This window comes from Anticarsia gemmatalis, chromosome 13, assembly GCF_050436995.1.
Source record: "Anticarsia gemmatalis isolate Benzon Research Colony breed Stoneville strain chromosome 13, ilAntGemm2 primary, whole genome shotgun sequence".
Taxonomy (NCBI): domain Eukaryota; kingdom Metazoa; phylum Arthropoda; class Insecta; order Lepidoptera; family Erebidae; genus Anticarsia; species Anticarsia gemmatalis.
This window is the reverse complement of record NC_134757.1, coordinates 7964412-7987923: the sequence shown is the minus strand read 5'-3', so window position 1 is coordinate 7987923 and position 23512 is coordinate 7964412. Positions and strand designations below refer to the sequence as shown.

At 34.8% G+C, this 23512-nt stretch overlaps 4 protein-coding genes across 8 annotated transcripts; 3 read left to right on the top strand and 1 right to left on the bottom strand.

Moving 5' to 3' along the window:
• Positions 1–1446: 1446 nt before the first annotated feature.
• On the top strand, positions 1447–2795 carry LOC142977557 (histidine protein methyltransferase 1 homolog). 2 transcript variants are annotated; one of them, XM_076121507.1, is made up of 4 exons: positions 1447–1603; positions 1687–1917; positions 2069–2232; positions 2314–2795. In XM_076121507.1, exons 1-4 carry the CDS (start codon positions 1546–1548, stop codon positions 2713–2715), a joined length of 855 nt encoding a protein of 284 aa, XP_075977622.1. In that variant the 5' UTR covers positions 1447–1545; the 3' UTR covers positions 2716–2795. The 2 variants fall into 2 exon arrangements, with proteins under 2 accessions (XP_075977622.1, XP_075977621.1); XM_076121506.1 differs by having other exon boundaries at positions 1684–1917.
• On the bottom strand, positions 2703–4916 carry LOC142977558 (pyridoxine/pyridoxamine 5'-phosphate oxidase-like). Of its 4 annotated transcripts, none has more exons than XM_076121510.1 (6): positions 4821–4916; positions 4083–4196; positions 3753–3909; positions 3510–3609; positions 3171–3430; positions 2703–2982 (listed from the first exon to the last, which is right to left on the bottom strand). In XM_076121510.1, exons 2-6 carry the CDS (start codon positions 4165–4167, stop codon positions 2817–2819), a joined length of 768 nt encoding a protein of 255 aa, XP_075977625.1. In that variant the 5' UTR covers positions 4168–4196; positions 4821–4916; the 3' UTR covers positions 2703–2816. The 4 variants fall into 4 exon arrangements, with proteins under 4 accessions (XP_075977625.1, XP_075977626.1, XP_075977624.1 ...); XM_076121511.1 differs by having other exon boundaries at positions 4866–4890; XM_076121509.1 differs by lacking the exon at positions 4821–4916 and adding an exon at positions 4501–4800.
• A 1223-nt stretch (positions 4917–6139) lies between these two features.
• LOC142977559 (pyridoxine/pyridoxamine 5'-phosphate oxidase-like) lies at positions 6140–7810 on the top strand. The gene is made up of 5 exons (XM_076121512.1): positions 6140–6414; positions 6576–6732; positions 6888–6987; positions 7067–7326; positions 7539–7810. Exons 1-5 carry the CDS (start codon positions 6396–6398, stop codon positions 7702–7704), a joined length of 702 nt encoding a protein of 233 aa, XP_075977627.1. The 5' UTR covers positions 6140–6395; the 3' UTR covers positions 7705–7810.
• A 1606-nt stretch (positions 7811–9416) lies between these two features.
• Positions 9417–11892, top strand: SrpRbeta (signal recognition particle receptor beta). Its single transcript, XM_076122003.1, has 5 exons — positions 9417–9630; positions 10127–10293; positions 10506–10645; positions 10792–10923; positions 11239–11892. Exons 1-5 carry the CDS (start codon positions 9528–9530, stop codon positions 11447–11449), a joined length of 753 nt encoding a protein of 250 aa, XP_075978118.1. The 5' UTR covers positions 9417–9527; the 3' UTR covers positions 11450–11892.
• Positions 11893–23512: the final 11620 nt, after the last annotated feature.

Genomic DNA, 23512 nt, shown 5'->3' with positions numbered 1-23512 from the left:
CATTGCGATAATTAATATAGTGGGAAACATTAAGTGGCGGCCGCAAATTTGTTTCTTCTTATAGTAGCCTCGCAGTCAACTAAAGCGCGCGACGCGAAGTGCAGCCAATCTAACTAACTTGGTCGCGATAAAACCCTATAATGTGCAATAATTTACAATATATACAGCGGCGCAAAGGGCATTCGTATTCGAGAAGATGATTCGTGGTAGGGCGAAAACTTTGGCCAGAAAACAGACATGTCGCGACTGCGTGAGTGTCGCTACAACGCAAATAAATAAAATATAAATAAATATAAATATAATTGGACAACTCACACACGGTCAATTGATCCCAAACTAAGCAGAGCTTGTACTATGGTAACCAAATAACTGATAAACATACTTATATATTTCTAAATAAATACATAAATAGATAAATTGACATCCAGGCTCAGAACAAATACTCGTGCTCATCAAACAAAGATTTGTCCCGGGTGGGATTCGAACCCACCACACGCGGCGCTACGGTTGTTGCGGCGCGGTGACCGCTTAAACCACTGCGCCAAACGTGCAGTTAAATCTTTACGTTATCGTAAAGGTGTAGCCCAAGTGTAAATCCTGACTATTTATTTGGGTCCATAGATCAGCTAGGAGCACTGACTTAACCGTCGAGAAGCCCTCAATATTGATGGAAATCTCTGTTGTGGTCAATAACTGTATAAATACTGTATTATGGTGAGTCGTTGACACGACAGAAGACGTTTAGGATCCAGAACTAGCTCGAATCTCTGTGCAAAATTTTATGAAAATTGGTTTAGCCATTTAGCTATGTATACCTAAGATAAATATACTTCCGCATTTGCTAATAAATATTAAAGATGATAAAATCCGATAATAATAGGACCACTCACCAAGATGCTTTTCTAAAGGTTTATTACTTAATATGTTTGTTTGACCATGATCTAGTAGACTGTTCACCCAGTAAAATGTGATTTTATTGCATCAGAGTGACTTAAAATGATTTTGGGTGATTAGATAGGTACGTGAGGCTCATCATGTTCTATTTCTACGCAATTAAGTGATGAAGAAATGGTTATGTATGTTGTTTGGGTATAACTATTTAAGAAAACCTAGGTTTTGTGTAATAATAATTACTGTGCGTAATAATAGTCCACTTTGGGCCCAAAACATGGACAGTTACATATTGGAGGACTATGACCTACGCAGGTATTTGGTATCGATAAGAGTACTCAGAGTAATCAAAGTTATATTGAAAGAGTTCTAATATTTAATTAGTCCTTACTAAGGACTAGTTGGATATAGGAACTATACAGAGAGGACTAAGGACTCCTTAGTCCTAAGTCGTTGCTTAGGCCTCGCTTAGTTGTTTAATTATATAGTGACGTCTTAAAAAGAATTATAATGTCAGTGTCAAAGCTGACTGTCACATTGACACATTTGAGATACTTCAAAACTTGTAAACAATAGTACATGCGCATTGGACATCAATATTAGGTTATTTTCACTGCCGATTTGTTACTATCATAGTCGTATCATAACAGAAGTATGACGACTTTTAGGTTTAACTTTTCCGGGGAAGACGAGAACAATGACTTAGTAACTGGTAATATATGCTGTAATAGCAATAAATTGTTTGATAACGTTACCTATATCTATAGCCTTTCAACTCATTTTTCTTTACAGAAGATGATAAAGGAAATATCAAATGGTTTGAAAGTGAAGAAGTCGTGCCAGACAAGCAGCTTAAACCTGCCGGAGAAGAGGTAACTCGTGCCAAAATGTTTGCTTGCGGTGATGTCGAAATTGGTCATGTAGTTGTTACTGAAGCCTTAGCTAATATTGAAGGAAGTGGATTCAGTAACGCAGTAGAACTTGCAGAAAAGGAACACAGCGATCTTATTGCTGGCACATATGAAGGCAAGTTGGTATGTGAATGCTTTAGGATATATTGAAAAAGTTATTTAGTGAGTCTGGGTAATTTTTACTACACTCCTAGTATGAATTGCTAAATTATTTGCATTATATTATGTTAACTACTTACCTACTTAATTGTTGCTTACTATTCTAGGTGGACTAAAAATATGGGAATGTACTTATGACTTGGTAGAATATCTTGAAAGTCAAAGTGATACAAACTTTGATGGTAAAAAGGTCTTAGATTTAGGCTGTGGTGCTGGAATATTAGGAATTTACGCATATCAGAAAGGCTCTCTTGTAACATTCCAAGATTATGTAAGTATTTAATAATCTAACATAAAATATCCATTTTAGTTATTTTTTTAAAACATTAACATATTGTATTATTTTTTTTAGAACAAAGAAGTATTAGAGCATGTCACAATTCCTAATGTAATATTGAACATTGAAGAAGAAGATAAAAGACAGAATGAGATCAAAAAGTGTAAATTTTACTCAGGCGATTGGGAATCATTTAACAAGAAATTTACATCTGATGTCTATGACATTATCCTTACATCAGAAACTATTTACAATGAATGTAACTATGACAAACTTATTTCACTGTTTGTAGAAAGATTGAATAAGGATGGAGTTGCATATGTAGCAGCTAAAACATACTATTTTGGAGTAGGTGGTGGAGTCAGGCAATTTGAACAGGCCATAAAGAAAAATGGACAATTGACCAGTGAAGTGTGCTGGAAAGGTGCAGGAGGAATTCAAAAAGAAATATTAAAAATAACACATAACAAACCATAACCTTTTAATAATATGACATTTTTACTCTTACTTTGTACTATTACACTTACAACATGACTAAGTAAAACAGTGGAAGACAATTTGATAAGTTATTTGATTATTTATGGAGATAGACGTTCATACACCCATCCATCCTCTCCTTCATGCAACAGTTTCCCATCAGGGACTTCTCCTTCCTTGGGTTTCCTGAACTTAATTCTGTCATGAAGACGGTCACGCTGGCCTTGCCAAAATTCAACAGCTCTTGGGCGAATTATGTAGCCACCCCTGTAAGTAAGCAGCAAAGAATGTAATATTCTAATGTAAGCAAAACCTAGAATAAAATAAAAATGAGAAGGGTCAGCTCTCCTAATTTTCGCCAATCTAAATAAAGCATTAACATATGGGACATGTTGCTACGAAGCTTAGGAGGTTTAACCATAAACTAGTATAATGCATATTTCAGGAATAAATACCAGTATGCAGGCTTGGGAACTTCCTTCTCTGGTATGAGGTATTCCTTTTCTAACACAGACTCTCTTTCACACAAGACATCTCTGGATTCAATAGGAGTGCTCTGGTAACTGGCACATGCAGCAATTTGACTAGGTACTGGCCGTGAGTGGAAATATTTTGTTGATTCATCTTCAGACACCTTTTCTACAAAACCTTCAATCCTTATAGATCTGTTCAAACTCTCCCAGTAGAATGTTGCAGCCACATTAGGGTTTTCATGCTAAAATAAGAGTTATTTATGTAATTAACAATTAAAAGTTTGGCTAATTCTAATGGAACATTGTCTTTCAAATATTTACCAATTCTCTAGCTTTCCTGCTTTCATAGTTTGTAAAGAATTTGAATCCTTCTTTGCCATATCCTTTCAGTAAAACAAATCTGGCTGATGGAAATCCATTCCTAAAATTAAAATTCTATTAGTTGAATGTTCTAGAAGAGAATAAATAGATTTTCAGGTATATTGATAATAATAAAGACATAGTCATACAAAAGACGTATGTTGAAATGTTTGGTAATATAGATAACAGATAATGAATAATTACTTAGTGGCTGTTGCCAAGCACATTGCATTAGGTTCTAGTATCTCCTTTTTAGTACAGGCCTCTTCAAACCATGCCTTGAATTGACCAAAAGGCTCTTTTGATACCAAATGCTTTTCCAAAAAAGTATCATCCTTGTCTTTGTATCTTATCCTCATACCTGAAAAAATAAAACACTATTATTTTTGAATATATAAATTGTCTTGGTAGGTACCTGCAGTGAGATTTGAAATGTTTACATTTATTTACATAAATAATACATTTTTGTTTATTAACCTCAACATGATTCTAATATTTAAAAAAATTAAAAGAATAGAATGTGCTGGATCTTACCTCCAATGTCAATGCTCATGTTTCTGAATGAGTTAGATGCTACTTTACAAGAATACGAAAGATTAATTAAACGCCTCGAACCCATGCACACTTATTGCCGTGATCAGCAGCAATCTGTAATCAATATAGATAGTCCAAGTAAATTTAAATAATTGTGAAACAACCTAGAGCTACGTCGTTGGTTGTTTAGAAGGTTCTACGTAATTTTATGGCTGAGAGATTTTGTCAATAAGATAGCCGCTATTGATAAGCACTACTATTGACGGAAAGCCGAAACAATTTACACTGGTATCACTAAATTCTAATTATTGACAACATTTAGGATTGTCTTTTTCAATAATAACCTGGACATTTCTACTGATTAGTTTCACATTTAATAGCTTAGTTGCACGAAGTATTTAAATAATTTGGTACCCACTTTTTACACTCGTAGATTAATGTTACTAAAATATTAATAATTGTGCGCTTTGAATATTCATTCAGTCGTCAGATTAAAAAAATAAACATTACTATCAATTCGCTCAACAACGAAAGCCAAAGGACTTCATTCAACTTAAATATTAATTGATTATTTGATTTTGACTGGTTCGCTTCGTAACCAGTCAAGTAATTCTGTCAAAAGTCAAGTCAAAACTGCAATTTGTCAAATTCATCCGCAAATGCTGTCAATTGCTATCAGCGAAATCGTGGATGAATGAAATTTCAATTTGTCTATAACATGGAAGTAATAATACTAACTGGAATGATCACTGAGACCAAATTCGCGAGCCGAGCGAGACTTACTTTTACTGGCCTCTGTCCCTTTCTAGCGGGTGACCATGCTAAAGTGGAATCGTGTATAAACTTGAAACTACACATTGACAAAATTTTGTCATTACCTTAAAAAATATCATCGATCGTATTTACTTTTTGGATCACTTTCAAAGATATTATGGAATCTATACAAGTGAAAATGAGCAACCAGAAATGTACGTAATCATGTTATAATTATATTATATATTATTATTAATAATTCGGCGCGAATTCGGTGGTATTCTCGATAGTGTGTGTTGCACCGAATTTGGCCAGCGTAGTAGACCACTGTAAGACCTTAAGAGAAGACCCGCGCATTAGGTGGTAAAAAAGTTCCAGTAGTAAATCCAAACGAAACTCATACAACTGTAAATATTGTTTTTATTTAAAAGAAAATTATACATTGCTGAACAACATGGCCCTATGCAATCTTTGTCGTAACGTGGCTTGATTTCCCATAATGTTGAAAGCCATTTGCTTTCCGAATGTTGTCATTGTTAGAATCAAAAATCTATTTGATAAACATTTCTGTGTAATTATAGCAATAACTTTTTTAATAACTGTAAAATAAATTTTACCTTTTCAGATTCCTAGTCATCGTTTCTTCCGAGTCAATTTTTACTTCCGATCAGTAGTGTAAATAATATTAATTTGTCATTTTTACTCATCACGCAGCCCAACCTGGTCATAATCATTTGCTATATCTTTGCCACGTAGCAACTACTCCACCTATCATAAAACTCAATACCTTTATTTATTATCTACCTGAGCAATGAAATTAATGAAAAAAAAACCGAATCAAAAGATGTATGGGCATACTTGTAAACCTAGGATCACTTTTTATTGTATCCATTAATTAAACAAAAGAAATTATTTGGTAAAGCTGTTTAATTCTTTGAAATAAGAACAAAATATGTGTGATGTCCACAAAAATCTTAAATGAGAGTGACACTACAATGCAAATCAAAGTTCTCATAATTGCGAAAGAAATATTCCACAACCCAGATACGATTCAATACAGCAACCAGTCACAATACATTTTTGAACCATATTTATCACAAAATAATAGTGATTGATACAAAAATCTCGGTTTAGTTAAAATCATAATAATTGTGGATGAAACATTAGATAAAAACCATCTGTATTTTTTTAAAATGAATCTCAGATATTTAGATTATGAATTTAAGATGCCTATTAATTAATTCCATCAAAAAATAAAAATGTAATAAAATAAACTGTGAAAACCGTACGTGGGGTCACGACCTTTCCCAAATGCTTATCAATAGCGACTATCATAATGTCAAAATCTCAGTCATAATAAAATTGCGTAGACACTTTCAAACAACTAACGGCGCAGCTCAAGGTTGTTTCATAATTATTTAAATTTACTTGAATTATCTATAAAATTGACTACAGATTCCTGCTGGTCACGGCATTAAGTGTGCATGGGTTTGAGGCGTTTAATTATTATTAATCTTTCGTATTCTTGAAAAGTAGGTAGCATCTAACTCATTCAGAAACATGAGTATTGACATTGCAGGTAAGATCCAGCACATTTTATTCTTATGAAATTTTTATTATTTGAATCATGTTGTAACCTCAACATGATTCAAATAAACAATCATTAATTTTCTATGTCATTAAATGTAAACATTTCAATATTTTGCATTTTAATATACAAAATCTATGTTTTTTTTTCAGGCATGAGGATGAGATACAAAGACAAGGATGATACTTTTTTGGAAAAGCATTTGGCATCAAAAGAGCCTTTTGGTCAATTCAAGGCATGGTTTGAAGAGGCCTGTACTAAAAAGGAGATACTAGAGCCTAATGCAATGTGCTTGGCAACAGCCACTAAGTAATTATACATCATCTGTTATCTATATTACATAACATTACATCATGACAATATGTCTCTAGCATGTTCCTTACAAATTTATTATTCTCAATAAATCAAATTTTCTATTTATATTATTGTTCTAGAACATTCTACTAATAGAATTTTAATTTTAGGGATGGATTTCCATCAGCCAGATTTGTTTTACTGAAAGGATATGGCAAAGAAGGATTCAAATTCTTTACCAACTATGAAAGCAGGAAGGCTAGAGAATTGGTAAATATTTTAAAGACAATGTTCCATTAGAATTAGCCAAACTTTTAATTGTTAATTACATAAATAACTCTTATTTTAGCATGAAAACCCTAATGTGGCTGCAACATTCTACTGGGAGAGTTTGAACAGATCTATAAGGATTGAAGGTTTTGTAGAAAAGGTGTCTGAAGACGAATCAACAAAATATTTCCACTCACGGCCAGTACCTAGTCAAATTGCTGCATGTGCCAGTTACCAGAGCACTCCTATTGAATCCAGAGATGTCTTGTGTGAAAGAGAGTCTGTGTTAGAAAAGGAATACCTCATACCAGAGAAGGAAGTTCCCAAGCCTGCATACTGGTATTTATTCCTGAAATATGCGTTATACTAGTTTATGGTTAAACTTCACTCCCTTCTTAGCAGCAGATTGGTTAAAATTAGGAGGCTTGACCCTTATTTTATTTTTCTTTACTGCACTTAGTAATTAAAATAATTGTTCTTCTCTTTTCCCATATTTTGAAACTAGGTTTTGCTAACATAAGAATATTACATTCTTTGCTGCTTACTTTCAGGGGTGGTTACATAATTCGCCCAAGGGCTGTTGAGTTTTGGCAAGGCCAGCGTGACCGTCTTAGTGACAGAATTAAGTTCAGGAAACCCAAGGAAGGAGAAGTCCCCGATGGGAAACTGTTGCATGAAGGAGAGGATGGATGGGTGTATGAACGTCTATCTCCATAGATAATCAAATAATCAATCAAATTGTCTTCCACTGTTTTACTTAGTCATGTTGTAAGTGTAATAGGTAGTACAAAGTAAGAGACAATGATTATATTATTCAAAGGTTTATGGTTTGTTATGTGTTATTTTTAATATTTCTTTTTGAATTCCTCCTGCACTTTTCCAGCATACTTTACTGGTTAATTGTCCATTTTTCTTTATGGCCTGTTCAAATTGCTTGACTCCACCACCAACTCGGAAATAGTAAGTATGTCTTAGCTGCTACATATGCAACTTCATCCCTATTCAATCTGAATTCAAATTTCAGAGGCACACGTTATTTTTATTACCTACTACAGACGGCTGGACGTCAGATAACAACGAAAGTTTTATGGCTATTACCGCACACTATATTATTCAAATCGGACCAGTAGTTCCTGAGATTAGCGCGTTCAAACAAACAAACAAAAACTCTTCAGCTTTATAATATTAGTATAGATAATATATAATATAATTATAACATGATTACATACATTTCTTGTTACTTATTTTCACTTGTATAGATTCCATACTATCTTAAAAGTAAATACGATCGATGCTTTGTAAGGTTATGACAAAATGTTGTCACTGTGTATATTTAGTAGTCTCAAGTTTATCCATAGTTTCGCTTTAGTATGGTCACCTTCTAGAAAGCGACAGAGGGCCTTAAAAGTGAGTCTCGCTCGGCTCGCGAATTCGGTCTTAGTGATCATTCCAGTTTGTATTATTACTTCCATGGAAAATCCTTATAAAGTTAAAATCGATATGGTACCTTATTTTAATTTCAAGAGTATAACAGTTGGAGATCGGGAGATTATTCCGAGCATTTCAGTTTCTGGATTGGCATATAGGTACTGTGTATGTCATAAAAATAAATAATTATGTACCGTAAAACGGGGTGAATAGAAACAATTTTCAACTTTGTCCTAAAAATTTGTAGCGAATAACTTGTTATTTTTATTGTCAGGTTGTTTTATATCATGTCCGGCGCCATGAAGAAAGAGTTAAAACCATATTTGTCCAAAAATATGCATAGTTTTACGATATTTCATTAAAAAAATGGTCAATTTCTATTCACCCAGCGATAGGGGTGAATCGAAACAACCAAAGGGGTGAATGGAAAAATTGTGTTTTAAAACGTTTTTTCAGTTAACAATATTGTATCTTTATAGATAAATATACACCTAAAGAGATAAACACTCCAAACAACTCATTAGAAAAGAAATTCCACTTTAAATCCAAAGTTTTGAAAAAAATGTATGGACCATTAAGGCATTCTAGGACGGTTGACTTTGAAGCAATTTTTTGGGTATAAATATCAATTAAAACATTTAAACAATTATGACACCGCAGAGAAGTAATATCGACGTGTAATCATTTCAAATTTGAACAAAATTCTTAAACGAGGAGTACTCAAACATTGGGCTTGAAAACTTTCCTGATTTTTTTTCTATTCACCCCGCGAATTCTATTCACCCCGTTTTACGGTACCTAGAAGTAGTAGAACTAAGACATCGTGTTTATTATAGTGTGTATAGTGAGTATTTGATATTTCTATTTAATTTCCTGTTGTAATATATTATAATAAAAAAATCTAACAAATATGTTTTCAAAATTTAAATATTTATTTGATAAATATAATAATCGACTACACTAGAGTTGTTTAAAATACGAAGTTTTATTAAATGTCACACACATCCCTACTATTGTCTAAAACTTGTGTGTTGGAGTCCAGCTGGAAATTGCATTAAAAATTTTGTTTTGTCTATTTAATAGTATAGTTTTATTTTCCATTTAAGTTCATCATGGAGTCAGAAGTAATAAAGGAAAAGATTCACACAGAACCCATGCTTAACGATCCCCGGTACATAACCTTGTTAAGTGGAATAGTCCTACTTTTTACTTTGAGTAAGTACATTTACTTGCGATACCGTTTCTAATTGCTTAAATAGTGATCAGAACAAGCACATTTCAATTATTCAGGACGTTTTTCCCTTAGAGTTTCATAATTACTTGTTACTCTCCATACCTTTGTTTCATAATGACAGCAATGCACAAAGCCGAAAGTAGATCAACAAAAAAAAAATTGCCATGCAATAGCACATGGTCAAAATCTGAGTGAACAAAATGAACTATTTCTAGATTTAAACCAAATTTTGTTACATTACCTTACTTGAGCTAATAGATACATAAATAAAAACATGGCATTTGTTTGTCTAATACTCAACAAACATTTTGATGTCAACACTATTATGATTTCATTGTTCCGTTTACACTTTTGGGTCTTCATAATTTTCTTTATATGACATGTCAACTTAAGTCATTAAAAAAAACATGAAATGCTGTTTATCTTACTATAAGAAGAAAAAAAAACATATGTTTCATAAACAATTTTTTTTTTCAGTATTTTGGTGGTGCTTCACAAGGCGGCGTCACCTTCGTAGATCTGTGTTGTTGATGGGTCTCTCAGACTCTGGCAAGACGCTGTTGTTTGTGAGACTCGCATACTCTCAATACAGACAAACATTTACATCTATGAAGGAAAATGTTGAGGAGTATCTTACAGCTAATGTGAGGAATTATTTATAGTGTTATGCGCTGTATTTCATGACATATGTGTTAAAACTATTGTCTCTGTAAAAATACAGATTGTTATCCTGTTCAATCTCCTTTGAGAAAATGTTTTCTCTAAACTTTAATACACTAAAGAGGCTGAATAATTAATTAATCTTACGAACATCAAAATGCCTACCTAATTAAATATTAAATGTATTATTTTGTAGGACTCACTGAAGATTGTGGACCTGCCTGGTCAGGAGAGGCTGAGGAATAAATTCTTTGACCAGTACAAGAACAGTGCCAAGGGTATTGTCTATGTGATTGACTCTGTCACCATTCAGAAGGAGATCCGAGATGTAGCTGAGTAAGTAGAACATTCCAAAATTCTGATTAAATCATCTCATGAATTTGTTGGTGGATAAGGCTTCATCCCTTTCTTTTTCACAGATAAAAAGCGGGATAGAAATAAACATATACAATATTTTTTAATCAATAATATTTTGTCTACAGGTACTTGTACACAGTTCTGTCTGACCCTGCAGTCCAGAGCAACAGTCCTCCAATACTGATCCTCTGCAACAAGCAAGATCAGCCGCTGGCTAAAGGCAGCCAAGTGATCAAGAGCTTGTTGGAGAAGGAAATGTAAGTTTCGATCATTATTTAAATCTAAAAATGTATTTTAGCTGATTTTAGCATTTTACGCCTAGTGAAGCAGTAAATTGTTTTGATATTGCGTTTTTTTAAATACTAGATGACGTTACTAAGCTCGATTGTAACTTTTCGATACCTTTTTCGTTTTACGTCGAACCGATAGATGTCGCTATTCTTTGCATTCATATTATCGTTAATACTCGGACCGAAAATAAGGAAATTGTTACTTTACGACATTATTAACGTAATTCAGTAAACTCTAGATTCAATTCAAACGAATGATGAAGCTTGTATATTTTGTTGCAGCAATTTAGTCCGTGTCACGAAATCCAGTCAGCTGCAATCCGTGGACCCCTCTCAGAGCAATAAGACGACATACATTGGTAAGGTGGGCAAAGACTTTGAGTTCTCCCATCTTTCGAGTCGCGTGGACGTCGCGGAGAGCTCGGCCAGCACTGGCGACGATGACAATCCTGCTGACATCAAGACACTGCAAGACTGGATCTCTAAACTTTAGTTTTTATATTACTTATGACTTTTTGGTCACATACTAGCCAGCAACTTGACAAGCTCAGCTTGCAGTTCGTTGGCACTTCCAATTTCAAACTTTTAGTTTTTTTCTTTTTACATTGTTTGTGTTAGAAACTGTGTGTTGCACTAACTTGTAGTGGACCCCCTTGTAACACAACGATGCGAAGTTTTTTAGTCTATAAGCATTTATTTTCCTAATACCAGCTTAAAACAACAATGTTAATTGTATTTCATTCTCCACTGAAGCAAAATTACCTAGTTTAATGTTAACCTTTGAACAATGTTTACCTGCCTTTCATAATAAATGATAAAATATTGTTACAAGAATTCTCAAAGAATTGTGCATTTCATAAATAAAGCTATATTTACTCAACTGAATTACTGTCAAAAAGTTTTTTTTATAAATAAAGCTTGACTGATTTTTTAATATTACTTTTTTTTGTTCTATTACCAATACACGCGTTAAAGAAAATGCCCCTTAGACAACACAGTCGTCGCTTAAAAGATGATTAAAATTACGCCATGAATTCAGTAAGATAAAATTAGTAAGAATAATAAACGCTGCTTTTTAAGGAATCCAGTTGAATCCACGATCGCAAAATGTTCATTATTGGATAATAAATATAATTTTATTATAAGTTCACATTACCGAAGATCGATCGTTAATAGAAGGTGTTGCGCGCCAATACTGGGCGCCAAAACCCCATTTGCAATTTTCATGCAGGTGTATAATCTCACCCTTCCGTATAAAAAAATAGCAATTCAACCCGTCCCTAAAATCGATTAATGAGTGTAACATGACTCGACTAAAGTTCAAGATCAAAGCCAATATTGATTATTCTAATTGTTATTTATGCATATTCATGAGTCGAATATTATTGGCAGGAATCGATATCTTTTGTTCTTCTATGCAATAGGTGAAGGGGTAAATGTATCTTTTTAAACATTTTTTGCATGTAATTGTTAGATCATTAGGATGTTAATGGTTTGGAACGTGTCGCATGTATTAAGCGATGTGAATATTCATAGTTTGGTCATGAATTTGCATTATTGAATACAAATAGCGGCATCCATTAATGTGAATACCTACAAAGCACGTGTACAAGAGGTGCCCATGAATAGGTAGCTAATTAATAGTGCGTAGCATGATCGAGTCATCAATGTGTATAAAGAATATCTCAGAGTAGGGAACAAACTAACACCAATATTAGTTCCTTAAACTCATGTGGAAGCGAAACCTATTAAATCATGCATGGGTTTGCGATTACGTCATATGCGTATAATGTTGAGATAGATATAGGTACAACAATAAAGTTCAAATAAAGTTTACGAGGACTGGAGTCTCGACATGATATCGAACTTACGACCCTCGGCACGGAGGCACTGGCGTGGCAACAACCTTAACCACTGCGTAATAGAAAGAAGAACTTAAAATAAAGAAACAATTCGTAGCGACATTGTACAGAACAGCAATAACTAAACAATGTTGTCTCATTAATGACAATTTGCAGCTTAGTGAAAAAGTCGAAATATTGATCAAAGTAAGTGTGCCGCGGCAACATCGTTAAGAACCTCGCCCCGTCGTCATCGCGCGGTCCTGCCGCGTTTAATGGATGCTATTTCTCGAATGAATGATAATTTTACCCCGTCCTTAGTAAATACTACGTGTGCAGCTAAATAGAAGGCTTCTTAACTGGGTAAAGAACTATATGGTGGTCATTAGAGGTTGTAAAACATCTTCATTTCAGTGATAAATGTATGTCATCTATGTTGATAGTTAATACTAAGGTATCTAGCCGGCGAGGTTTATTACTAGACATTTTTATTTTATTACTAGCACTAGGCACGTAATAATACTTAAATCTTATGAGAACTTTTACGACTGTGCTAAAAATGTAGTATTTTGAATCCATCTGCAGCTGTCGCGCTTTGTAGTTTACTTTTTATTGTGTTGGATATGAGATATGGAATGAAAAGACCAATACCTATTACAAAACAAAAACAGCAACTAAAAATTATGGGGCGCAAATCACTATAAAAATATAAAAATTTGATAACGTTAAACAGTACTAAGTGCCTAAGGTGAAAAAAAACAATAATTCTCTCTGTACTTGTCTGTTCTGAGCAGCCGCCCCAATGGACTATAGCCTAATCGGTTTCGCCATAAGAGGAGACCCATGCATACAGATATACATAAGACAGGTTCAATGTTGCGTTACATTATCATTTAACTGTTGTTCAGAAAACATTGCCTTTGGACATGTAGTTAGCTGTTTATTTCTTCCACGCTTATCGACAACCGGCTTAAGAATAAACGAGGGTTGAATTAATTTCCAAGTGGTCATTACTGCGTAATCTCGGTGCATATTCACTTTTCGCAAGTAAAGTGGTGGTTCCATTAAATTAAATTATGATGACGCACATCACAAGTAAGATGAAGATGCATATAAAAATGCTATAATTTTCATATCAATAATGTCTGATCATAAATGAGAGAAAATTAAATTTTGCATGAAAATACTGTTTTGTTAACTGTAGTGCATACTTAAGGCTAATCGGTGCCATTCTAGGTAAAAAGTGGAGGAGCAGGTGAGGCACAAGTATCAATGTATTAACACGCTGGTTTTATTCATAGGTGTTAACTTATTATTACATATCTAATTAAAATATAGTTGCGTTCATAACAATACCTATTTAATAGGACAATCAGCACAGAATTTGAAAATAAACTTACGTTTAATACGTGATCATATTTCTTTGATATAACTTACCTAGTTGAAAAAATAACAATAAAAGGCCTGATGCATTCCTCTAAAGAAGTAATAGGTAGCCTAGGCTGAGCCGCTACCGTTTTTGTTCTTCGTATAAGTACATTTCGTAACTTCGTATTACTTACCTAACACACCCTTCCCGCGGCGACAATGTCCAATTTATTCGTAAGTTCCCACGGCAAAAGGCTTGTGGGTTTGCCTCCCACGGTCATCACTGGCGACACCGGCCGGCTACTCGTCCTTCCTTCAATATCTTTGGGAATACAATAGACAACCTGTCTTTTTAACGTATTGTACAGGAGTTTACGGGACACAATGCCTTAATACTGTACGGTGTGAACTGAGATGATTCTGTGCATTTTAATTGTGGTTTGAATGCATTTTATAGGTTTTAAAAAAATAATATCCGTGTGGTGTGACCATTCACACGCCTTGCAAGAAAAAGAGAGTTCAGTTACGACAGCTAAACCTTAAAGAGAAGAGAATTCTTGTTACTCTGGTGTTATAAATCCCGTGAGGAAACATAGCACACTTGAGAGTACGAAGGAACGAAGAGTATTGTAGAGTCCCAAGCTCCTAGGTAGCATAGCATGTTTTTTTTCTAGAACAAAATAGACCCTTGATCAGTCACATGTAAGGTTTAACGAAAAACCTAAGAAGCAGATATTCCATATAATTCGTAGTGTATAATCGTTAGATTATCAGCAAAAACGTCAGCAAAACCTTACATAATATTCTAGTCTCAATGAAGAGCTTCTACGTCAAACAAACTTGTAACGTAGAAGTTTTTCTGCAGGTATCATTGACTAAAATGATCAGGCTTATGTTCAACGTTTGTAAGTTTTTGTGCGACTCTCCATTAACCATAGTCAATGGAGTGAAAGGATCAATCAAAGTGCTTTTTGTTGCAACGCGGCTGCACTCTACGGGGACATTAAGGGGAAGCAATATTGCCAATTTAAGGCCTTCAAGTAGACATTTGTATTATTTCTGTAGATTATAGGGTGTTTATGCTTTACGGTATAATTTTGAGTCCCAATATAACTATTCATATTTGACCTAGGCGAGTACCTTTGTTTGCATTTTGATACACCCACATTATGTTATTTCAATGTTCTTGAGTTTTATGTTTATTTTAAGACTAAATGGTATCAGAATATTAGCATATTTATTACTCATAAATTACCGCATAATAAATATAAAACTATCGCTCCGTCACAACAATAAAATAGTAAAATAATATGATAATAACATATTATTATTTTATTATTTCACCGCTACGAATGATGGCGCAAATTCTTGGGATGTCTGAAATATACGACAGTCGTAAAAAGAAGAATGTTGTTTATGTTACTTTACATTAGCAACCAGTCTTTGGTCAAGTTATGACATAAAGCGTAAAATATCTTTTCATATAATAAACTAGCTTGCGTCCGCAAATTAGTCTGAGTAAAAAAAGACTTGCTTTAATTGATATATCAAAAACCCCTTGATAATTCAATGAATTCAGTTTCAAAGGATATTCAAGAAACTTTAACTTCGATATTTATAATTTTAATAAATCCTTAGAAAAATAATTTTGAAATTATGAGGGTATCATTAACAACAAATTAATATAACTTATATTGCGTTAATATAAAAAAGAAACGTAACTTTTCTATAGTACTATGTTAGAAATGTTGCTTCACCTTAATAATAGACTAGCGTGAGAAATATACTGCACGGGTTTATGAGAATCATACTCCTTACAATACTTTCGATTCCCTTTCCGAATTTGGACATATTCCCTTCCCACATTTTTTATTTGCACTGAGAGTGTCGAAAGCATTCATGTTACAGTTGGCAGAAGAATATCTGCTACAAGCTAGCACCTTAAGCACTGACTACTGAGCCATTGGTACTACGTACAACTGGATAAAGAATTCACGTGCAAACCTAAACTTTTGTAGCGCGATTCTCTACCACTATTAGACAGAGAAAATTTTGAATGAAAATCTGATCAGCGCTTCTAGCCGACGGCGTAGAGACTATTTTTATAGCATATTTAAAATCATATAAATCTCGATACTCGATTGTACAGACTGTAGAAAACCGCGCTACTGAAGACAATTTACTGCTTAATAAATAATGATCGAAGCTGAAATTATATCTACATATAAGAAAAACAATCTGCTCACACTTCAGTGAAACTCCTTTATCAAATCATGCCTTGATCCCATGTGGCCTTGGGAGTAGGTAAGTTCAAAGGCTGAGCCCAGAAAACATACAGCAAAGAAAGTACTTGCAACGAATTCCTATGAAACTGCCCGCTCGTTTAAAAAAATCTTAACTTTCACCTGCTTTCAACTCACTTGCAGAAACAGTAAAAAACCGCGTATAATGTCCAATAAGTTTCCCGTCCAAGTAATAACATATTTGGACAATCATTTATTGACGTTGTTCGACAACATCCTGTCATCGTAATTCGTCAATTCAGTCTTCTTAAAGCCATTTTAGAATTTCAACAGTCTCTGAATTTCGAATCACAACAAGAAACATGAAGTAAAAAATAATAAGAAATCGTAATACAAATTACGGTTTGATTTTATTGGCATTTTAACCTTTATCACTGCATCTTAAACGTCGGCTAATTATATTCTGAGCTCGTGGCGGTTGCAAATGGTTATGATCTCAATATGTATTTATGTAAAGTAATAACGATTTTTCATCGCATTCTATTACTATCGGCTGTGTTCACACGACAGTGTAAATTTGCTTTATCTTAAGACTTTGCTATCTAATTAAATTATTAATCATATATATTGCGTTTAAAGCAATAAAATAGATAAGTATCAAAAGTTGTAATTAAATAAAAATGAAGTAACGCGAAAAAGTTGTAAGTAGTTTTTTAATGTCCTCTCTCACAGGATTATTATATTGGTCGATATAATTGTAGAGTTTACGTCAAGGTGTTGGTCTAATTAATTTTTATCTCATTAATTTTGTTCGCGTGTGAGATCGGTGGTGACGTCACGTTCGACTCGAGTCGCCTCGGAACGGCTCGGGCGTGAGCCGGCAAGACCCGTAGCGAATGGCTAATTATTTTAATCAAGGATTAATCGAATTCTTTGTTGAAGAGATAAAAGAGACTGTGGCTCCGTCACATGTCATATGTATTAATACGCGTGCTAAACCGTTGAAATATCTGCGTGTGGCACGAGCACAAACACGCCGCACTGTGTGTGGTCCCAAATGGAAATCAACGCAAATCTCAATGTTTATCAACATGTGAACTCATTGCACCACCGAGATATGCGGTTATGCAAATTACTTATTAAGTGGAAGATATCAAATTAGAACAGATTCAGGTACAATTTAGATTGTGTTAGTCCTTTTAAATATCAAGTTTATTTTGATCTCTAAGTGCTCGACTGTTTTATATTTATTTTATTTTATTAGGTTGTATCAATTAAATCTGCTCTATCTATGTAGATGTTACTTTTTGTTACGAGTTTGTTACTTTAGCATAAGTTAGAAGACTAGTTTTATTGACATAACCAGACAGTCTAATGGATACTAGTCGTCTTCAGAAAAGAAAGAAGGAAATATCTACCAAAATATCGGAGTAACCAAGCAGGTTATAAATTACAAAGTTACTATTTTAAGCGAGTATCTTTTACGCATATTATTGCGAATATAGTTCAATGCTACTAAAATTAACGCAAACGAAACTAGCCTGGGGATGTCTTAATGAAATATAATCTGGAAGATTGTGTATGGAGGTAGAGCGGAACACAAGCGTGTTGTATAAATAATGCTTTATCATTTATCAAAGGTGGAACTAGGTGTAATCTTGAAGTAAAAAGAGCAGCTCTATTCGTGCCTCGTATCGGTACACTCGTTAAGGGTGCACAATTAACCGATTACTGTGAAATAAGCATGGCGGGCCGAGGATGCCCGACCCCTGGACCAAAAGACTAGGGTTGACAGACAGTAAAACAAATTCCACAAAAATATTCAAATACTATAACATATGTAGACTGCTTCCGTGGCGCAGTGGTTAGGGTCGCCACACCGTTACAATTACGACGGGAGTTCGATTCCCACACCGAACAATTATTTGTGCGATCCACAACTTTGTGACCGTTTACTGTATGTTTGTAAAAGCAGATCTTAGTGTGGGATTTGTCTTTTATTAAATAAAGAACGTGAATTACAAAATTGTGGTTATGAGGTCATTTTTTCGCTCGACATTGTAAATAATCAAGATAGAGGCAGAAACTATTTTTTAAATAAGTACAAAACTACTAATGTTTATTTTATTTAACATAGCTTTTTATACGGAGGGTAAGTCGTAACCCTAATTTTTCAGGCATCGTGGCAACCTTGCGCTCGCGTTGCCTTTGTCGGCGCGCTCTTGTTGACATTTGGTGGGGCAAATCTTCATTCCGCGGCTCCTTTGATCCCGACCACTGTATTATTTAATTTTGATGTACGCCTCATATGTTTTATAAATAACGTAATTGGACTATACTTGACGTATTTTTCCTGTGAAACGTAAAGCAGAGAAAAAAGCTAAAAGATCGAGGTACATTTTTGATACGTGGACCTCAGCGGCCAGTACGTAAAAACTGAAATATTGGATCCCGCTTCGTTTAAAGAAAAAATAAATCTTAAGTGTCGGCAAATTGAGCAAGTCAATTTATGTATGGTAAATAACTTCGAGGAGGTTTTAAGTTAATCGATCTTTTACCAATATTGATAATAATTACTTGTAAGTATGAAGATGATCATGAACCTCTCACTTAGGTCAGTAAAGATAGTTTATTCTTAAGAAGTATTCAAGCTGCGGCATCCTCCTGGTAACATATGTATATTTTGGTTTTCATAATGAGTGTCAGACGATTATGCAATTTTGTAGATTTAATCATAAATGAAAAACGTTGAGTGAGTGTATGTGGAGTGAGTGTGTGTGGAAGAAAAAATATTTTAATCATAAAATTATCCAAACATGGAGTTATAATTTAATCATACACTGTTGTATCCTTCATTACCCGAAGAGATCTAGTAAAAAAATTAGTTTGGCATGCGTATTGAATTTTACAAGTAGGCTTTCTAAAGTCCACAAAACAATTTAATGAAAGATGATTACGTGCATTATCATAATTGGCTGTTTAACAACAAGTACTGCAGGAATTAAACGCAAGTTAGTCTATTAATACATGTTCGGAGTAGTAATTACGTTGCTCACAAAAACATTTCGTATGTGCAATCACGATGCAGTACTTGCAAGAAATGAAGCTTTGCACCTGCCCGGGTCCGCCTACCACCGATGTTGACCTCCGCTCTATCCACCGATTGGTCTATAACTCACAATTACATACAATACTACGAAGCCCAACGGCATAGCCGCGAAGAACGATGCTTACACTTTAGGCTCATCACCGTCGTAGAGCGAGAGATTCAACACAAACTCCAAGAAAAGAAGGAGATAGAATACAGTGCACCAACTCTATGATGCTAATTAGTGCAGTTATTGTAGTTTTTTATGCATTAATTACTCCTTCGGTATGTCGTACTGTCGAAAGCGATACAGAATTGTAATGACACAATTGTGATCGTTTTTGCAAATGAACGTACAATGAATGGAACATCTGAACATGATCGATCGAGGAGTACGTTGCTCGACCGCTTTTTTAATAGGTAATAAAGTAATGAATCTTTTATTGATTGTATTCATACTGAAAATGTATATCTGAAGGACGATATTATAAATAAATAAGTAAAAAAAATTAATGCATACAAGTTGCAGTACTGCGAGTTTTTATAAATATTATATTATATTGATTCTGTGTATACTAAATGGTCCTTGTGCTATTTACTTGTTTAATTTCCACATGTTTCCGGAAAAGGTATCACCCGAAGATGTAGTAGTTATAAAGTAATGTGTGCATCGATATATCCACTAAACCAGTCTCTCCCATTACAGCGTGCCTTTAAAGAGCTGTCGCTACAAAAATAACAAATTAGATTTTTATTAATTGAACTGCCAACCAGAGCAATGATGCGGCGGCCGCAAGAACAACGGCCCATACATCTGCCCCATTTATTAATACCACTGACAATAAAACATTTGAAACACGTTCTTGCGAATCAATACTCGCGTTCCCGATATGAATTATTTATATATTTTATTGTCGCTTTATCGCCTGCATCGCGGCGCGGAGCGGAGGCTGCGGCGGGCGGCAGGCGGATGCCGCGCGCCTCCACCTCTCCCGCTTGAAATAATAATCAGAACATAATTTTATTTTTGACAAATAACTGGTCAGCGTTGGGTGTAGGCAGGTTTTTGCTCGCTGCCCCATTGCCGAGGATTCCGGGTCCACCGCTTTATTGCCTGAATAAATATAAGAAGATGCTGTCGGTATTCCGATCTCGTGTAATTGTCCTCAATGAACGCATCGTAAGAAAGTGCCTTGTACTAAGGCCGTAGGCAGCCATGTTATGGAATAAATAATAGTTAGCTGATTCTTAAACTAAAGTACAATTTATGCATTTTTAATGTTTTTGTTTTATGCAAGAACTTTTGAGGTAAAAACAAATTGTTTAGCTTTTTCTTTCAAACCGTCACGCTATATTGAAAACGATATAAAACAATAATATTTCAAACAAATTGATATTTTTACGTACTCGAGTATCACAAGCAGGTTTTTTACAGTTCATATCACAATACTGACAAACGTTGTTGTACTCGTAACAACGTTAACACGCCCAAACCAATTGCTGTACAGCGGACTGCTCTACAGTCCTTTACTTGCTATTCATACTGGAAAATCATTACAAAATATTCTTCTATCAATCGGCCACTGTCCTTCTATGCACCATGCAACATGTCACAACACACACCTCGGGACAAATCAATCTTGTATCGCAACAAACGATGCTAAAAAGGCATTGTAATAAAGTTATGTATCGGAACTCACTTCGGGACGTTCCCAGACAGTTATTAATCGTAGTTACGTCTGGATACGCGTCAGCTCGTTACTTCGTAGAAAGCAACGCCCGTCTCTCGCTTGACAATGTATAAATCATTGTCATATCAGTCCAGAGGCGCTGCAACTAACCGCCAGGCTCATTTGGTCACTCTAAATGGTGTAGCCTTATGAACGGCTTGTTGAATGATGAATAGTGCCGTCGATTTGTACTCGCCGTGAAGTTGTTTCATTAGGCGAGTGCATGCGCCGTTGTGCTTCATAACTCCATACTTACAGTTTTCATCTGAGTATGTTTCTATAATGTTTATAGAATACATTGTGTATTGTATAAACACGACCAGTCCTTTCAATAAGGCGTTCTGTACCTCGATTCTCTACCACTATCGACTACCGACAACCGGCTAGCTATCGACATTTGACATTTAGAATGTACTGCCAAAATGTTTCCTACGAAACCCGTCAGAGGCGCTGATCAGATTTTCATACAAAATTTCTCGATGACAGTTCGGTTGTCGGTAGTCGAAGGTAATAGAGAATCGAGCTACTGAAATATCGGTGTTATTTGCTACTAATTCGTTGACGAAACGCAAACTCTATATTATATGGACACGTACCTTAACAGCTCTAAAAATTTAATATCTAAAAAACGTATTTCAAAAAAGTAAATTTCGTTGCTATTAGTACTTATATTATTGTCATAGTTTCAAGCTTGGTAAGTAGTAGTAGTAAGTAGTAGTATTCCAATATGTGTACATATTGGAATACTAAGAGTGAAATAAAGAACAGTTTTTTCCCTCCTTCGCTTTACATTAAGTAATACGTACGTGTTCAGTCGTCAGTCTGAAATTTGATCTGGACCGAGGATCGTTCTGGTTGACTTGGCTTGACTTAATGAGAGCTGCTTGTCAATCGGCTGTCATTGGCCGCCGGCCTGGCTTCGTATGCAAAACCGCGCGCTTCCACGATACTTGCCTTGCTCCTTTTATAAAACCTTTTGTTGCTCTAATTTCGATGCACTTAATTAAATCGAAGTAAAAAAACTTCGGAGCGTGTGTCGACTGATTTTTGGAGTCGAATATTTAAATTAGTTTGGAGGTTGAAGGGTCCTTGATAACGTGGTCGTGATGTCTTAATGCTTAAATACTTTAGCAATGTTCTTAGTCCGTTAGATTTGTTTTAATTATGTCTCGTTCATTACCAATGTTTTAAGGACAGGGCGTTTATTCAGTTTATTTATTTTTTTATAAACAATAGACGATAGCCACTTTTTTCCTAATTTAATTTATGCTCGTATCACTATTACATAGAATGCTACTTCTAAGCATGTGATACAAGTGTACTCATATTTAGGAAACAGTGTAACAGATGTTTAGCAATTACTCAGGAATTTGGTTCAAGACTGTTGGTTACTTGATCCAGTACTAGGTAGCAGCGCTCAGTGTATAAACTTTACAAGAATAAAAGCACTTGGTATATGTTATCGACTCTTATCTTGCACATATTTAAATATTTTTGAATACATATTTTTAAATGATCTCTAGAGTCGTGCAGACATATTTTTTACATATATTTTAAAAACATGTTCAATTTGTTACATCGAAAAAGGCTGGTTAACAAAAACGTAATATGACTTTTATGTTCAACATACTGAGTATAAAAAGGCGGACAAAGATTTATCGGTCGCTCTCAAAGCTTTTATTTTGTCCGAACATTTTGTTTATACGGAAAATGGTCGCAATCGGTGTTTTTATCAAAACTTGCCTTTTAACAAATGCCCTGGACAGATTGCGGTATGCGCGATGTTTGTGCAATGGCCGGCAAGTATTTTAATTAATGCCACACCAAGGGTACATAAATTTCCAGTTCATTTTGCTGATTAAGGCTTTCTGCTCTTCACCGCCCTCACCACTTATCGTTGACTGTAGCGGGACTCGCACCACAATGAGTTTCATAAATACTTAAAGTGTCTCTCTCCCTATATGGTTTCAGGAGTAATGGAAAAATAATGTCGCTGATTATGGGGACGCAGGAGGTTCACATTGAGCACTGTGAGAAGAAATTTGATAACTTGAAGATACAATTAATTATCATTTTTTGTTCTGAAAAACCAAACTTAATTGCGTGCACCTACCGCAAAATGTTACCGGTTGTAGTTCAGGGTAATGATTACATGGATGTGTCCATTATAGCAACTACATCTGAAAGAAACTCTCATCCGGCAGAGTACAAAAACGAAACCACATAGACGCAAAAAAAGTGAAAACACCAGGAAACCAGGCAAGCATTGTCAACGTAATGTGTGCT

Excerpts from the sequence above, each read along its gene's own strand:
- LOC142977557 (XM_076121506.1), top strand. The coding sequence starts at position 1,546 with ATGACGACTTTTAGGTTTAACTTTTCCGGGGAAGACGAGAACAATGAC. Across the intron at positions 1,918-2,068 it reads TATTGCTGGCACATATGAAG|GTGGACTAAAAATATGGGAA; the intron begins GCAAGTTGGTAT and ends TTACTATTCTAG. Across the intron at positions 2,233-2,313 it reads TTGTAACATTCCAAGATTAT|AACAAAGAAGTATTAGAGCA; the intron begins GTAAGTATTTAA and ends TATTTTTTTTAG.
- LOC142977558 (XM_076121510.1), bottom strand. The coding sequence starts at position 4,167 with ATGGGTTCGAGGCGTTTAATTAATCTTTCGTATTCTTGTAAAGTAGCA. Across the intron at positions 3,610-3,752 it reads TGCTTGGCAACAGCCACTAA|GAATGGATTTCCATCAGCCA; the intron begins GTAATTATTCAT and ends TTTTAATTTTAG. Across the intron at positions 2,983-3,170 it reads GTTCCCAAGCCTGCATACTG|GGGTGGCTACATAATTCGCC; the intron begins GTATTTATTCCT and ends GCTTACTTACAG.
- LOC142977559 (XM_076121512.1), top strand. Across the intron at positions 6,733-6,887 it reads TGCTTGGCAACAGCCACTAA|GGATGGATTTCCATCAGCCA; the intron begins GTAATTATACAT and ends TTTTAATTTTAG. Across the intron at positions 6,988-7,066 it reads GCAGGAAGGCTAGAGAATTG|CATGAAAACCCTAATGTGGC; the intron begins GTAAATATTTTA and ends CTCTTATTTTAG.
- SrpRbeta (XM_076122003.1), top strand. The coding sequence starts at position 9,528 with ATGGAGTCAGAAGTAATAAAGGAAAAGATTCACACAGAACCCATGCTT. Across the intron at positions 10,294-10,505 it reads AGGAGTATCTTACAGCTAAT|GACTCACTGAAGATTGTGGA; the intron begins GTGAGGAATTAT and ends ATTATTTTGTAG. Across the intron at positions 10,646-10,791 it reads GAGATCCGAGATGTAGCTGA|GTACTTGTACACAGTTCTGT; the intron begins GTAAGTAGAACA and ends TTTTGTCTACAG.